General features: G+C 27.2%; 1 protein-coding gene across 1 annotated transcript in view; it reads left to right on the forward strand.

The window, feature by feature from the left end:
- Positions 1–228: 228 nt before the first annotated feature.
- The window catches only part of LOC117176979 (SID1 transmembrane family member 1-like), an 18,354-nt gene continuing 1,485 nt past the window's right edge, over positions 229–17,097 (forward strand). The window contains exons 1-9 of the mRNA XM_033367414.1: positions 229–328; positions 994–1,280; positions 3,693–3,955; positions 4,044–4,197; positions 4,291–4,374; positions 5,555–5,875; positions 8,150–8,696; positions 12,213–12,481; positions 12,616–12,825. Of these exons, the coding sequence (XP_033223305.1) occupies positions 1,104–1,280; positions 3,693–3,955; positions 4,044–4,197; positions 4,291–4,374; positions 5,555–5,875; positions 8,150–8,696; positions 12,213–12,481; positions 12,616–12,825 (2,025 nt within the window). The 5' untranslated portion in view covers positions 229–328; positions 994–1,103. The remainder of the gene's footprint in view (positions 329–993; positions 1,281–3,692; positions 3,956–4,043; positions 4,198–4,290; positions 4,375–5,554; positions 5,876–8,149; positions 8,697–12,212; positions 12,482–12,615; positions 12,826–17,097) is intronic.

Below are 17,097 nucleotides of genomic sequence, written 5' to 3' on the forward strand. Positions count from 1 at the left end.
CTTAATTATTAACTATTGTTTCAAAAATATTAAATTTTTAAAATTAACAATCGATATTTTATTTGTTTATATTTTTAATTTTAGCAAATAAAAACCCTGAGATGTGAAAGAGCGCTTCACGCACATGCCATTATTCTGGTGTTATTAACATTTTAATAAAATAAACAAATATTGAATCGAGCGTCGCAGTGACGAATTTAAGAACTAACAAGCATCAAAAAAACTTTTGACGTATCACAAAATTATCTTTGGACGTATCACCGGATTAATAAAAGGCAATTTATATATGATTAAAGTGCCTTTAATTTCCAAAATACTAACAGATAATGTGAGTAATCTACACATACATTATTTAATTATTTTAAACCATCTTCTCACCTCTCTTTTGAGGTTTTGCTCCAATTTGAATCTCGTTCTCCTAACCTCTTTGTCTTCAAAAAATATAAATATACGAGAAAAATATACATAAAGACGATAGAAACCTATAAATATTTCCTTAAATTTTCATAGAATTGATTCTCTAAGGCTTCTTGAAACATTGTGCTTTTTAAAATACAAAAATGGTCATAAAAATATCTAAATATTATTTACTTGTTTGGAAATGTTTGCGTGTTTGTCATATATCTACTCTATTGTATTTAATTATACCCATTGCTATAATAGACCAATATAGTTTTAAGCATGATTATATATGTTTATACATTATATATGAAAATCGAGAGAAGAGGAAAAAAGTTTGAATGATTCATCAAGAGTTCTGACGTAAATTCCGTTTTCTTCGAATCATAATAATGAATATAATGAATAATTAATCTTTAAAGAAAAGTAATTTTCTAATTCAATGATGCACTATATTTTGGGAAAGATACAAACGAAAATTTTTCTTAGAATAATTAATTTTATTATAGCTTAATAACTTATTTTGTGAATTAATAAGAAGAAAAACTACAATGACCAAAAAATTATTGTAACCATTATTATTTTTTATTTCAGAGGCTGCGAGGATGATTTTACAATACAGTAACAAATGGCCATGGCCCTGATTTTCAAAATTTTGCTAGAATAAAATAAATTTTTCTCTGGCGAGAAAAATCACACAAAAAATGGAGAGGACACTGTCATATGTGGCGATTTCTCTAATCTTTATTGCCTCGACTAATGCCAGTTTATTAGCTTCACCGATGTTCCCGCCAATAATTGAAACAGCAATTTACAATCATAACTATACAGAATCTTTAAATAGTTCGACGGAATACATTTTTGTCTTCAACAAAACGAATGTAAGATTTTTTAATTTATACATTTGGAGTAAACATTTCAAAAATTCTTACTTCATAAACGACCCATTCAATTTTCATTTTTTTATTACTTAAATTTAGTCAAATTTTAATGTTTCTTATTTATTAGCAAACATAAAAAGTTGAATTTTCAATCCAAACGATTAATTTTCAACCGAGAAGATTGATTTTCTATACAAGAGGACGAATTTTCAACAAAATAAATGAATTTTTAATTTAATTTTTCAATCCTTAACCAAAAAGATTTATTTTCTACTAAAAAGGATGAGTTTTCATCAAACTACATAAATTTCCAACCAAATAGTTGAACTTTTAAACTAAAAAAGATAATTTTTTAGTCAGAAATGCAATAGTTAAATCTTGATTACAAAAAATGTATTTTGAACAACACAAAATGAATTTTCTAGAAAACAGTTAAATTTTCTACTAAATTGTTGAATTTTACAGTCAGCAAGACGAGTTTTCTACAAAACAGTTGAATTTTCAACAAAAAAGTTGATTTTCAACCCAACAGCTGAATTTTTAACATAAATATTCACAACAACAAACGAATTTTAATCAAAGTAGTTGATTTTTCGAACTAAAAAGATGAATTCTTATCTAAAAATGTAATAGTTTGTATTTAAACTAAAAAATATTATTATTTTAAATAAAAAAAAACAGTTAAATGTAATCAAAAGAGAGCAATTTTCATCATAAAAACTTGAACCCTCGACTTAAAAAGATTAATTTGCAACTAAAGAGTTGCATTTTTAACTAAAAAATTTGATTTTTTTACGAGAACAACAAAAATAATTTGAAACAAAGTGCATAAGTTATCAGCCAAATAGTTCAATTTTAAACTGAGTAGACTAATTGGTTACCAAAAGAGGTTAATTTTGAACAAAATACATAACTCTCCAGCCAAGTATTTGAATTTTCTACCGAGAAGATTGATTTTCTATAAAAGCAGACAAATTTTCAATAAAATAAATCAATTTTTAACTGAATTGTTGAATTCTCAACTAAGAAGATTAATTTTCTAACCAAAAATAATGAATTTATATCAAACCACATGAATTTCTAACCAAATATTTGAGCTTTTACATTATAAAAGGTATATTTTCAGCTACAAGTGCAATACTTAATTTTTTATTATAAAAAGTTTATTTTCAATAAAAAAACTATTTTTCTACAAAACAATTGTATTTTTAACAGAAATATTTACAATAAAAAAACGAATTTTAATCAAAGTAGTTGAATTTTGAACCTAAAAACATGAATTTTTAACGAAAAATGTAATAGTTGGTATTTTAACTATAAACAATATTTTTATTTAAAAAAAAAAACAGTTGAAAAAAGTTGTGTACCAAATACAGTTAATTTACATAAAAAATACGCATTTTGAAGAAACCAATTTAATAATAAAATAAAACAAATTAGTTTTTTACCAAACTGTTTGAAACAAAAACATTACATTTCTACCTAAAAAATTACTTTTTTACAAAAAAGATGAATTTTCAACTAAGATAATTAACTTTCTAAAAAAGCCGAATTTTCAACCAAATAGTTAATCTTTTAAATAAAAAGAGATCAATTTTTAGCGAGAAATGCAATAGTTCAATTTTTATTACAACAAATTTATTTTGATTTTTTTAACAAAAATAGAACGAATTTTCATTCTAAGAAGATGAATTTTTAACGAAAAAAGTCATTATTTGTATTTTAATAAAATAATATTTTAATTTTAAATAAAAAATAATTAAACTTAATAAAAAAAATATAAATTTTAAGCATCAAAACTGGAATCCTTAACTTAAAAAGATTAATTTTCAATTAAATAGTTGAATTTTTAACCAAAAAACTTTTATTTTCTACAATAGCAAGAAAAATAAGTTTAAACAAAGTGCATAAATCTTCAAACAAATAGTTAAATTCTTAACCAGGGAGACTAATTTTCTACAAAAAAGATTAATTTTGAACAAAATACATAAATATTCAATCAAGTAGTTGAAGTTTCAACTAAAAAAGATCAATTTTCTACCTAAAATGTAATAGTTAAATGTTCCGTTGAAAAATGAAGTTGTAATCAAAAAGATGAATTTTCCGTAAAAAATCTAATAGTTGATATTTTAACAACAAAATATTAACCTTTTTAATTTACAGCAGATGATTTAAATGAAAAAGACGCATTTTCAATTTTCTATACAAAAATATGCATTTTCAACAAAGCTGATAAATTTCCAATCAAATAGTTGAATTTTGAACCAAGAGGATTAACTTTGAATTTTTAAATGAAAATGATAAAACTTCTACAAAAATGTAATAGTTAATTTTTCAACAAACAAACAAAAATATGAACTTTCGACAAAGTAGTTCATCTTTCGACTAAATATATGCACGAACCATTTTCAGGAATCTTTAGAAGGAGCTCGCATAACAGTCGGAAGTGATGCAACAACTGATTTTCCATTAACCGTAGTCGTGAAACAAAAAAAAGGAATTCTTTCCTGGCAGATTCCTCTCCTAGAATATAATACTACTAGTCGCACTCTGTGTTCATTAAATAATAAATCCAGCGAAGAAGAGGAGTTCGTCACTGTTAGCCTGTCCACAGGGAGTCCTGTTAATATATCATTTACACTTATTCTAGTTCCAGTCAAAGATTTTCATATAAGGTACTATTCAATTTATAAATGATGAATCATTTTATATTTCCGGAAGTAATAATTAATTTAATAATAATAATTTAATTTTCTTATCTAGACCTGGCGATACGAGAAAGGGTATATCAATTTCGCCATCAGAACCAGTTTATTATGCGTATTCCTTTATTAATGGAACGGAAAACAAATCTGTCATTGTTAGACTCCAATCGGACAGTGAAATTTGCATGACCTTCTCTATTCAGAACACATCAGTACGGTTTCAATTTAAATATCTATTTACTTGATTTGATCAAGGCTGTTTTTTTAATATCAGTTTATTATATTTTTTCAATTTAAATTTCCAGTGTCCTGTCTTCGATCTCGAAAGAAATATCCAATTTTCTGGATACTGGCAAACTGTGAGCAAACAAGGTGGAATTACCGTGCCCGTAAGTGTCTTTAAAATAAATTTAGGCACCGAGAATGATAACTAGGCCAATAGGGTGAAAAGAAAAGCCCATTTTTTCCTGCTCACTCAGCCCTATTTATTATTTTTGTGTTTAATTTTAAAAAAATGATTGTTTTTAAAAAAAATTTAACGTCTTTAAATTTTTTTTAAATTCCCTCTGAAATTATTCCTTTTAAAAAAAATGTTACCATCTGTCTTTTTTTCTAATAAAATAATTGTAGAGATTACTGATGGCCTTTGAAAAAATTAATTTTTTTAAAGTTCCAATTGTTGTTGATGTAAGTTTCAAGATATTATAAACCGTAATATTTAGAAAACTGTACTTTTTCAATTTAAAAAAGTTTTAATGTGATACACCCCGAAAGTATTTTTTTTTTCAAAAAAAGTTATCTGTTTTTTTCCCATAAAATAATTTTCAGAGGGTGCTGAAGCCTTTGAAAATTTAATTTTTTTTTTAATAATAAAAATTTGATTAAATTTTTTTGTAATCCAATTTTTGCTGATATAACAGTAAAAATATTAGAAACAGTAATATATAGAAAATGTAACTCCTTTAAATTAATAAAAAATTGTAATTCCCTCTGAAATTATTCCTTTATCAAAAAAAAATATTACCATCTGTTTTTTTCTTTTTCCAATAAAATAATTTTAAGACGTTGCTGATGGCCTTTAAAAAATTCAATTTTTTTTTATATCCAAGTTTTGCTAAGCAACTTTCAAAATAATACAAAGGGGCCCACTTTTTATACAGTATTCAACACTTCATATTTTTTTAGTTTATCTTGCTCTTAGTTTACAAAAAAAAAACTGTAAAATCTTCTGAAAATGATATTTTATCACAATGAAGCATCACACGTGACAGAAAACATTATTTAAATCCAGTCACTCGTGATTAAGAGAGGAAAAATAAAATATGCTTTACCTCGTTGCCATTTTGAATTATTTTGGAATAATTTTTTTGTCATGCTTTGTTCTAAAAAAACTAGAATACTGTTTGCTTATCAACATGTCTTAAAAGGCTACTGGAAACGGCAAAAAAACGATTTTCGAAAGAATATGGGCTTACCCTAATTTTCATTATCAGTGCCTCAATTATAATCTTTATTCAATTGACATGCAATTTTTTATCGGGAATAAAAAATATTTATAATTTTCTTCAGAATGAAGAATATCCAAATGGTTTCTTTATAGTGCTGGTTGTGAAAGGCGATGACAAAGACTGCACCGGTCTTCCTGGTTTGATTACCCCTCGCAAAAAGATTGTATCTTTGACTGTAACGCCCAGTATTTCTCAGGTAGATTACATAATCGCATCCCTCATAGCCATGAGCATCGGTATCGCCTTTTGCATTGCTTACATAGCAGGGGCTATTTTGTACAAAATCAAAGAAGGCAGAATTCTTCGAGCAGAGCAGTTATTAGACGATCAGCATGAGGATGTGGTCAATCAATATTTAGCGAGTCCTCCTATTATTGAAGAGGTATTCCAACTTTTTCAATTAATGTATTTCATTCAGAAGTGACAGAGCCTATTTCTCTAGGCGGGGGACATAATAATAAATGAACAATACATAGTAAATAATAAATAATAAATATAGGTATCAAATTCATATTTCCAACGATTTCGCAAAGATTTCAATAATTTCACAAATATTTCGCAAAGATTTCAGAAAGATTTCACCAAAATTTCAATGATTTCTCAAAGATTTTATAGTTTCCAAAAATTTCGCAAATATTTTGGATAGATTGAAAATATTTTACAGACTTCAATAATTTCTTAAAGATTTAAAAGTTTTTAAATATTTCGCAAAGATTTCGGATAGATTTGAAAGATTTTAAAGACTTTAATTATTTCCCAAAGATTTCAATAATTTCACAAATATTACCAAATATTTTTAAAATATTGTTAATATTTCGCAAATTTCTAAAGATTTCAGAAAATTTTTACAAAGATTGCCTAAAAATTTCAATGCTTTATCAAATATTTCAAAAATTTCAAATATTTCGCAAGGATTGCGGATGAATTTGAAAGATTTCATAAAATTTTCCGATGGATTTTAAAGATTGTACAACGATTTCAATTATTCTGAAACGAATTCAATAATTTCACAAATATCTCAAAATATTTCGCAAAGATTACAGAAAGATTTCAATTATTTCCCATAGATGTAAAAGATTTCACAAAGATTTTGAATAGATTTAAAACATTTTACAAAGACTTCAATAATTTCCCAAAGATTTCACAAAGGTTTCAATGATTTCCCAAAGATTTCAACAATTTACAGTTTTAAATATACATATTTTATAAAGATTTAAATGATTTCCCAAATATTTCAAAGGTTTCGGATAGATTACCAAAATTTCACAAAGATTTCCGTGATTTCCCAAAGATTTCAATAAATTCACTAATGTTACAAAAATATTTCCAAGATTTCAGAAAGATTTCAATGATTTCCAAAAAATTTCAAATATTTCACAAAGATTTACATAATTTTAAAAGTATTATCAAATATTTAAAAAATATTTGTAATATTTTACAAAGATTAGCGTGGTTTTCTAAAGATTTTACAAAGATTTCAAATGTTGAAAAAAATTCATATAGTTTTAAAAGATTTCACAAAGACTTCAGTGATTTCCCAAAGATTTCAACAATTTACAATTTAAATAAAATATTTTATTAAGATTTTGGATAGATTTTAAAGATTTCACGGACTTCAATACTTTCTCAAAGATTTCACAAAGTTTTCAAATATTTCGTCAAGATTTCGAATAGATTTTAAAGATTTTACGAAGACTTCAACGATTTCCCAATGATTTCATTCATTTCACAAATAGTACCAAATATTTAAATAAGATTTTTAATATTTCGCAGATTTCTAAAGACTTTACAAAGACTTTACACAGATTTCACCAAGATTTCAACGATTTATAAAATATTTCGGATAGATTTCAAAGATTTCAATGATTTCACAAATGTTACCAAATATTTAAGAAAGATTTGAATCATTTCCCAAAGATTTCACAATGATTTGAATATTTGAATATTTTCCAAAATATTTATAAAATTTCAGATTTCTTTGCAAAGATTTCTGAAAGATTTCAATGATTTCCCAAATATATAAAAGGTTTCAAATATTTCGCAAATATTTAATAAATAACAAAGATTTATCAAATATTCTTAATATCTGACAAAGGTTACAATGATTTTGCAGAGATTTCAAATATTTCAACAAAAATTCGGATAGTTTAAAAAGATTTCGCAAAGACTTCAATGATTTCCCTAAATGTCAACAATTTACAATTTAAAAAAAAAAGTTTTATAAATATTTCGGACGTATTTCAATAATTTCATAAATATTATCGAATATTTATAAAATATTTGAAATATTTCGTAAAAATTTCGGATAGATTTAAAAGATTTCACGGACTTGAATGATTTCTCAAAGATTTCAACAATCTCACAATTATCTCCACATATTTCAAATGTTCAGCAAAGATTTCAACGATATCCCAATGATCTCAAATATTTGACAAAAACTTGGGACATATTAAAAAGATGTCGATTTCAGGTAAATTTTTGGAAAAATTCAAACGATCTAATGAGTTTAATCACTCGATTTCAGAGGGGGGCATATCAATACTTTGCCTCTCCCTGGGCTATTTCTGATGAAGGATATGTCCCCCGGTCCCTAAGGGCCCCGCCGCCTCCGTTTTCATTTGTGATTAAAAAGAAGTAATATATTTTAATAATTTAGGGAGGTTCAAGTCGATGGGACGTCCAAGAAGATTCTTCGCTCGATGAAGATGATATTGATTTAATGGAAGACGCTCTTTCAGACAAAGAAGTGGTGCGAACGAAACTTGTTCTTTCCGTTTGTGACTTGGCACGAAAAGAACCAAAGATTTTAAGGCACAAATCTCGACTCTATATGTATTATCTTGGCACCGTGGCTATTTTTTACACCCTTCCAGTCGTGCAACTTGTAATAACTTACCAGAACGTTTTGCATGTCACTGGTAATCAGGATCTTTGTTACTACAACTTCCTCTGCTCGCATCCGTTTGGCTTTCTCTCAGATTTCAATCACGTCTATTCAAATTTCGGATATGTCTTGCTTGGACTGCTGTTTATATTTCTAACATATACGAGAGAAAAGAGCAATGTAGATGTGACGAAAAATAAGAGCTATGGAATCCCACAACATTATGGATTATTCTATGCAATGGGAATCGCACTTATGATGGAAGGAGTGCTCTCTGGAAGCTATCACGTCTGTCCTAATCATAGCAATTTTCAATTTGGTGAGTAGTTTTCTAAACAGTTTAAATAATTGGTGAAATTCTCACGAGCATGAGAATATGCTCGACCTTTATGTGCTTTGATAATTTAATGAGCATTTATACGCATTTTGAATTAGGATTTAAAAAATCATATTTTCTACCTTTATTAATAATAATTACATTTTTTTCATTTCGCGGGAAAATGTATCCTTACTCAAGATTGCTACAAAATCCCCCAAAAATGTGTTTCTAAATACATTTTAAACACTTTTAGTTGAGTTTTGAAATCAAAAAGATCAATTTTGAAACAAAAAAAATCATTTTTAACCCTTTGCGGTATGGTGGGAATACCGTATTCCCACCTTTTTTCATATCATTTTTTGCGATTTCAGAGTAGTTTTTATTGGATTTCACAGAGATTTTTTTTAATTTCATGCTCGCAGGATGATAGAAAATTGACATTTTTGTGCGAAGGGTCTAAATTTTATAAATAATTTGTTAATAGTTATAAACAAAGATGAAAGAAGCCTTTTTTGTTGAAAAAATTCATTATTGAAAAAACTGTCCATTATATCTTTATGAAAATGGGCACTTAAGGGTTTTTGGGGTCGCTGAATACGAATCTGGACTCAGATTTTGAAAATTCAAAATGGCAGATCCAATATGGCTGCCGAAATTGGGAATATTTTTGGATTTTATCTGAAAATTAGTATATAGGGGTTTTTGGGGTCAGTGATCACGAATATGAACTCAGATTTTGGAAATTTAAAATGGTGGATCCAAGATGACGCCCGAAACTTGGAATATTTTTGAATTTTTTTCTGAAAGATGGTATACAGAGGTTTTCGGGGTCGCTGATCACGAATCTGAAATCAGACTTTGAAAATCCAAAATGACGGATACAATATGGCGGTTAAAATAATAAAGTTTTCTGGATTTTTGTAAAAATTAGTGTACAAGGATTTTTGGAATCACTGATCACGAACTTGAATTTAGATTTTGAAAATTCAGAAAATTGGTACTAATCCATGTTCTAGGTGAGTAAGTGTATATTTTTTCAAACCTTAATATTCTAAATATTTGTCATTTTGAATACAGATTCAAGATCAGCGACCCCTGCCTGTGCCAACTTTCAAAAAACAATTTAGAAATATTTTGAATTTTGGCCCGCCATTTTGAATGTTCAAAATCTAAGTTCAGATTCGTGATCAGAGATACCAAAAACCCCTGTACACCAATTTAAAAAAAATCCAAATTTTGGCCCCCATATTGGATCCGCCATTTTGAATTTTAAAAATCTGAGTTCGGATTCGTGGTTAGCGACTCCAAAAAAACCCTGTATATTAATTCTAAAAAAAATCCAAAAATATTCCAAATTTAAGTCGCCATATTGGATCCACCATTTTGAATTTTCTAAATCTGAGTTCAGATTCGTGATCAGTGATCCCAAAAACCCCCGTATACCAATTTTCAGAAAAAATAAGAAGATATGCCAAATGTTAGCCGCCATATTGGACCCGCCATTTTCAATTTTCAAAATCTGAGTTCAGATTCGTAATCAGCGACCCCAAAAACCCCTATGTACCAATTTTCATGAAAACTCATTTCCCTGAAAAATGTATGCCGGAAAGGGTTAACTAAAATTATTAATCTTCAACCAAAAATATGAATTTGTAATCACATAGTTGAATTTTCAACCTAAAAGATTAATATTCTATCCAAAAGACTAAAATGTTAGAAAAATAAACGTTAAACAAAACAAAAAAAAATAATTTGCAACAGAATATTTGTTTGATATAAAAAATTCTAAAATAGAAAAATTCAAATTTGATTTAAAACAAATAATTTTTAACCAAAAAAATGGATTCTCAACAAAATAATTCAATTTTAAATCCAAAAGATGGATTTTCTACCAAAAAATACAGTTTCAATCAAATATATAAATTTTTAACTAAGAAAATATAAATTTACAAACCAAAACAAGAATAGTTTAATTTTCAGTTAGAAATGTAAATTTTCAACAAACAAAAAAACTATTTTTCAGCAAAATTCATTCATTTTTAACTAAAAATATAAATTTTGAAGCAAATATGGAATATTTGCGTCTTCACTTAACAAAATTAATTTTCAACTAAAGAGATACGATTTTTAAGCCAAGGAAATTAATTTTTAATCACAGTGATGAATTCTCGACCAAAAATATGATTTTTTGATCAAATTATGAAATCTTTAACCCAAAAGATGATATTAAAAAAAAAGAAAGAATTTTTAATTAAATATTTTTTTCAACCAAACACATGAATTTTTAACAAAAAATTGAATAATTCAATTTTCTACGAAACGGAACATTTTTAAACGAAAAATTTACCGAAAATAAAGTACTCAAATTTTCAGTTAGTAAAATAAATTTTCAACAAAATAGTTAAATTTTTTACCACAGAAATTAATTTTTAACCAAAAAGATAAAGTTTCAACTAATGAAAGTACTTCCGTAAAATTTATCTTAAATTATTTTTTGTCCACTGGCCGTAAAAATCCTTTATTATAGTGTTACATTAAAAATGTTTCGTCCGTTGACGCCGGACCTCATCATTAATAAGATTGAGACAAGCTCATCACATAGGTTCCTTTCATATAATTAATTCATTGTTTTTAAACTTTAGTTATTATGCTATCATGCAATAATACCGCTTTAAATTTTGTTGTTTAAATTTAGGAATGCCCATAATTCCCGTTGTGTCAAAGTAAATTTTCTAAGACAGTATAATTTTCTACCAGGAAGATTAAATTTCTATCAACAAGATAAAATTTTGACAAAAAATGGAACAATTACATTTTTATTAAAAAAAATTAATTCTAAATAAGAAAAAACGCATTTTCAACAAAACAATGAAATTTCAAACAAAAAGATGATTTTTCAACCAAAATAGACCAATTTTTAACAAAGTACAGGAATTTCCAACCAAATATTTGAATTTTGAAAAGAATTTTCCAACAAAAAAAGGAATTAGTCACCAAGAAGCTTAAATATTCTCCCACAAATTAGAATTTTCAATAAAATACAGGAATACAGCATTTACGAGTTAAATTTTCAATTAAAACACATAATTTTAAACAAAAAAGAAAAGTTTGTCAAATCAAATTATGAATCTTAAACCAAAAAAGTTAAATTTTAAGAAAATAGTTTAAATTTCAAGCAAGGAGTTGAGTGTTCAACGAAAAAGGATGACTTTTTAACGAAAAACGTGATATTTCAACCAAAAAGAATTTTTAATTGTATATCAAAAATATTTTAATTCAACCAAAAAAGGTAAATTTTTAACAAAATAGTTGCAATTCTCAACTAAAGGAGATTAATTTTCAACTATGATAATAAAATTAACTTCAACTTTAGTTTTTCAAAAATTCCTCAACTCTATTAGGTATTCCCTGACTTTCTAAATTTACCTGATCTGTAGCAACTCTGTAATTAAAAAAAGTATCCTTTTATTTCACTGTTGAATGTTTTTGTAAATTGGTGACCATTTTTATTTTCAGACACGAGTTTCATGTACATCATATCAGTTCTCTGCATGGTGAAAATCTACCAAAATCGACATCCTGATATAAATGCACGAGCCCCAGTCACATTTGGTGTCTTGGCTCTCATAATATTTCTGGGACTCGTTGGAGTTCTCGACGGTTCAGTACTTTACTGGATACTCTTCACAATTATTCATTTAGTAGTTTGCTTGATTCTCACCGCTCAAGTTTACTACATGGGAAGATGGAAACTTGATGGAGGTGTCTTTCGCAGAGTTTTAATGGTAATTTTAAGTTCCGTTCTTTTAAAATTGTTTAAATTCTTTGAATTTTTTGTAAAATCTTTGTGACATTTTAGAAATCTTTCTGAAATTTTTTAAAAATCTTTTGAAATCATTTAAATCTTTATTCATTGTAGACAATGAACCACGATGCTCGAGCCGGAATCAGATACTTAGTCAGGCCTGTTTATCCAGCCAGGTTGTGCATCCTCATAATGGCCAATTTAGCTAATCTTGGTCTCGCCATTTTTGGAAATATGCATCACGAGAAAGATTTCGCCACCTACCTACTCGCAGTTTTGATGTCCAATCTTCTTTTGTATACGTTTTTCTACATCGTCATGAAGGTAAATCAAGTCACAATGAATTTTCACTAAAAACTTACCGTTTATTTGGTTATAACCACCCCCCCCCCCCCCCCCCCCCCCCCCCCAAGTAACGTAGCCTTTAGGTAAAACCCGATTTTACGTTTATACGGATTTTTTGTGTATGTTTACACACGGAGAGAAATTTCAAGAGATTAATTCACGGAAGCGCGTGATTTCAGTGCTACAATTTTTACGTGCTCTTAAGTCTCGGACTCTATGATCTAAAAGCATAGAGTTCGAAATTTTTGAGCAAAGGGGGCGTGGCATAATGTCTGAAAATTCGAGACATATGCTTTAAAAGTAAGGGTTCCGAGATCTTAGTTCTCGCGCCGAAGAGCGATAAAATCAAGAAGCAGTGCCGTACATTAATCTCCCGAAATTTCTCTTTGTGTAGCGAGTACAGTTGCGAATATGCCTGTATTGTGTACGTGACCGTGTGTTGAATTATAAACTTCGGTAATAAATCTACGATTAAAATAAAAAAGTGATTTTTAGAGTAAGTGTTCAAATATGTCTAATTGAATTTCATGCGACAGTTAATCCGGGCATTATTGAGATTTTAAACTAAGAATGGTACCTTTTTCAATATTTGACTTTTTTACTAAGTTATTGAATTTTCAATACAAAGTTAAGGGTTTTTTAAACAAAATAGTTCAATTATCAAATAAAAAATATGTAATTTGGATAAAAAAGTTAATTTTATACCAAAAAGACGAATTCCCAACAAAATACAAAAACTCTTAATCCAAAAGTTGAATTTTGAACAAAGGTAGAATAATTTTCAACAAAAAACGAATTGTTCACTAAATAGTTAAATTTCAACAACAAGTTTAATTTTTACTTAAAAAATTGCCTTTTTCGATTTTCGACCAAAAATTAAATAATAAAAAATGTATTTTTAAGAAAGTAGTTCAACTTTAAAACCTAGTTGTTAAATTTTTAACTAAAAAGATTAATTTTCAAACAAAAAGATTAATTTTCTACCGAGAAAAAACAACATTTTTACCAAAATTCAAGAATTCTCAACCAAAAAGTTTAATTTATACTTAAAATGATGAATTAAAAGGAAAGATCCATTAATTCACTACCAAAAAACATGAATTTTCAATAAAATTCAATAATTCTCAACCAAAAAGCTGAATTTTTAAGAAAGGAATTTTTTTTTTAATTTTTAAGAAATTATTTCAACATTAAAAGTATCAGAACCTAGTTTTTAAATTTGTAACCTAAAAAAATTAATTTTTATACGAAAAGATTATTTATTCCGAAAAAAACTAATTTTTAACCAAATTCAAAAAATCTCAACTTTAAATGGAATTTTCAACTAAAAAAGATGAAGTTTGGAACATAAATATTAATTTACTTCCAAAAAGATGAATTCTCAATAAAATTCAAGAATTCTCAACCCAAAAGTTGAATTTTCATCTAAAATAGATGAATTTTTAAACAAAAAGATTAAGTTTCACAAAAAAAAACGAATTTTCATTAAAATTCAAGAATTCTTATCCAAAAAGTGGAATTTTTATAAAAGGCAGAATTTTTTAATTTTTAATAAGTAGTTGAACATTAAAAGGTACTTGTTAAATTTTTAACAAAAATGAATTTCTAAACAAAAAGTTTAATTTTCTACCGAAAGAAACAAATTTTTGACAAAATTCAAGAATTCGCAACCAAAAAGTTGAAATTTCAACTAAAAAAGTTGAATTAAAAAAAATATTAATTTAAAACTAAAAAGATGCATTCTTAAACGCGAATATTAATTTACTAACAAAAAAAAAACAATTTTCAATGAAATTCAAGAATTCTCAACCAAAAAGTTGAATTTTCAAATAAAAAAGATAAATTTTTAAACAAAAAGATTAAATTTTACAAAAAAAAACGAATTTTCAATAAAATTCGAGAATTCTCTTCCAAAAAGTGGACTTTTTAAAAAAGGAAGAATTTTTTTGATTTTTAAAAAGTAGTTTAACATTAAAACCTACTTGTTAAATTTTTAACACAAAATTAATTTTTAAACAAAAAGTTTAATTTTCTACCGAAAGAAACGAATTTTTAACAAAATTCAAGAATTCTCAACAAAAAAGTTGAATTAAACAAAAATTAATTTGAAACCAAAAAGATGAATTTTTAAACGGCAAGATTAATTTACTACCAAAAAAGATGAATTTTTAATAAAATTCAAGAATTCTCAACTGAAAAGTTGAATTTTCAATGAAAAAATATGAATTTATAAACAAAAAGGTTAATTTAACACCAAAAAAGAAGAATTTTTAATCAAAATTAACGAATTCTCAACCGAAAAGCTGAATTTTTAAGAAATAAAGATTTTTTTTTAATTTTTAAGAAAGTCATTAAAATTTTTAAAACCTAATTGTTAAATTTTTAACCTCAAAAATATGAATTTTCAAACAAAAAGATTAATTTTCTACCAAAAGAAATAAATTTTTAACACAAGTCAAGAATTCTCAACCCAAAAGTTGAATTCTCAATTAAAAAAGATGTATTAAAAAAAAAAATTAATTTAGTATCAAAAGGATGAATTTTTAAACAAGAAGATTAATTGACTGCGAAAACATGAATTTTCAATAAAATTCCAGAATTCTCAACCAAAACTTAAATATTTAACTATAAACGATGAATTTTTAAACAAAAAGATTAATATACTACCAAAAAAGGCGAATTTTTAACTAAATACATGAATTCTCAACCAAAAAGTTGAATTTCCAATAAAGAAAGAAACTCTAATTTTTAAGGAAGTACTTTAACTTTAAAACCTAGGTGCTAAATTTTTAACCAAAAAGATGCATTTTTTAATTTTCTACCAAAAACATTCATTATTACCGTATATCCAGCAATCGTGATGCCAATTTTTTGCCTTTTATTTAATTCGAATGAATGTAATTTATAATAGGTGTTATAAAATGCAAAAAACAAGCGAGTTTTATAATTAAATATTACTTTTAACATATTTTTCTAAGAAAAAATATACAAATTATAAGGGGCCATCCATATACCACGTGGACAATTTTTCACCACTTTCTGACCCCCCTCCCCCCCTCGTGGAAAGCCGTGGAATTTGGACAAATACCCCCCCCCCCGTACTTTGTCCACGTGGACGTATTTTATGAAAATATAGATATTATTAATCTTCAAAATGTCCGGGAGGTCGTGACAATTCCTTGGACGTCATTTAAGTACTCACTAAAATTTCAGATTCTTTTGTTTTCATATGTCAACAATTCGAAATTCGTTGACTAGCTAACAGCTGTTGGTGCATTTTGCAACAATTCATCGTTAAACTGGTCGGAAATTCGAATAAAAAAACGTCACTTTAGTACTCTTCAAACCCAGGGGGGATGATTGTTTGGATGTTAAAAATTAATAATAAGTTTGACTGGCAGCTCCTCAGTGGTGCCAAAGTTAACTAACAGACTGTGAAACATGTCAAAAATTCGAGTGAAGAAACGTAATTTTAGTACTCTTGAAACCCATTGGGGATGATTTTTTAGATGCAAACAACTACCAAGAAGTTTAACTGGCAGCTCCTGAGTGGTGCCAAAGTTGACTGGCAGACTGTGAAACATGCCAAAAATTCAAGTCAAGAAACGTGATTTAAGTACTCTTGAAACCCATTGTTGTGAGCTGTGAATTTGCATAAAAAGTGAGATTTTCGTAGTTTCTTTTTTTATATACATATTATTTTTATAGAAGTATTCTATAGATTAAAATTTTAGTTAATGAAAAGGACAAAACTTTCATCCGGTTGTTGATTAAAATGTCAGTCAACTTTGACACTACTCAGGAGCTGCCAGTCAAATTCTTTGTTAGTCGTTTGCACTAAACAATCATCCTCAATGGGTTTGAAGAGTACTAAAATGACGTTTTTTCACTCGAATTTTTGACAAGTTTGACAGTTTCCCAGTTAACTTTGGCACCACTCAGGAGCTGCCAGTCAAACTTATTGTTATTTTGTAGCACCAAAACAATCATCCTCAATGGGTTTGAAGAGAACTAAAATGACGTTTTTCCAATCAAATTTTTAACATGTTTGACAGTTTCCCAGTTAACTTTAGCACCACTCAGGAGCTGCCAGTCAAATAAAAATAAAAATTATATTGTGCATGAGCACAATATAAAAATTAGAGTATACCTAGAATATACCTTGTCTCATTTCAGTATATTTTTTCACAGATGTAGGGAAATGTGTGTCCACGTGGATTCTAGCTCGACCCCCCCGGCCCCCCTCGTGGA

The sequence above is a fragment of the Belonocnema kinseyi genome, chromosome 7 (assembly GCF_010883055.1).
Source record: "Belonocnema kinseyi isolate 2016_QV_RU_SX_M_011 chromosome 7, B_treatae_v1, whole genome shotgun sequence".
NCBI lineage: Eukaryota > Metazoa > Arthropoda > Insecta > Hymenoptera > Cynipidae > Belonocnema > Belonocnema kinseyi.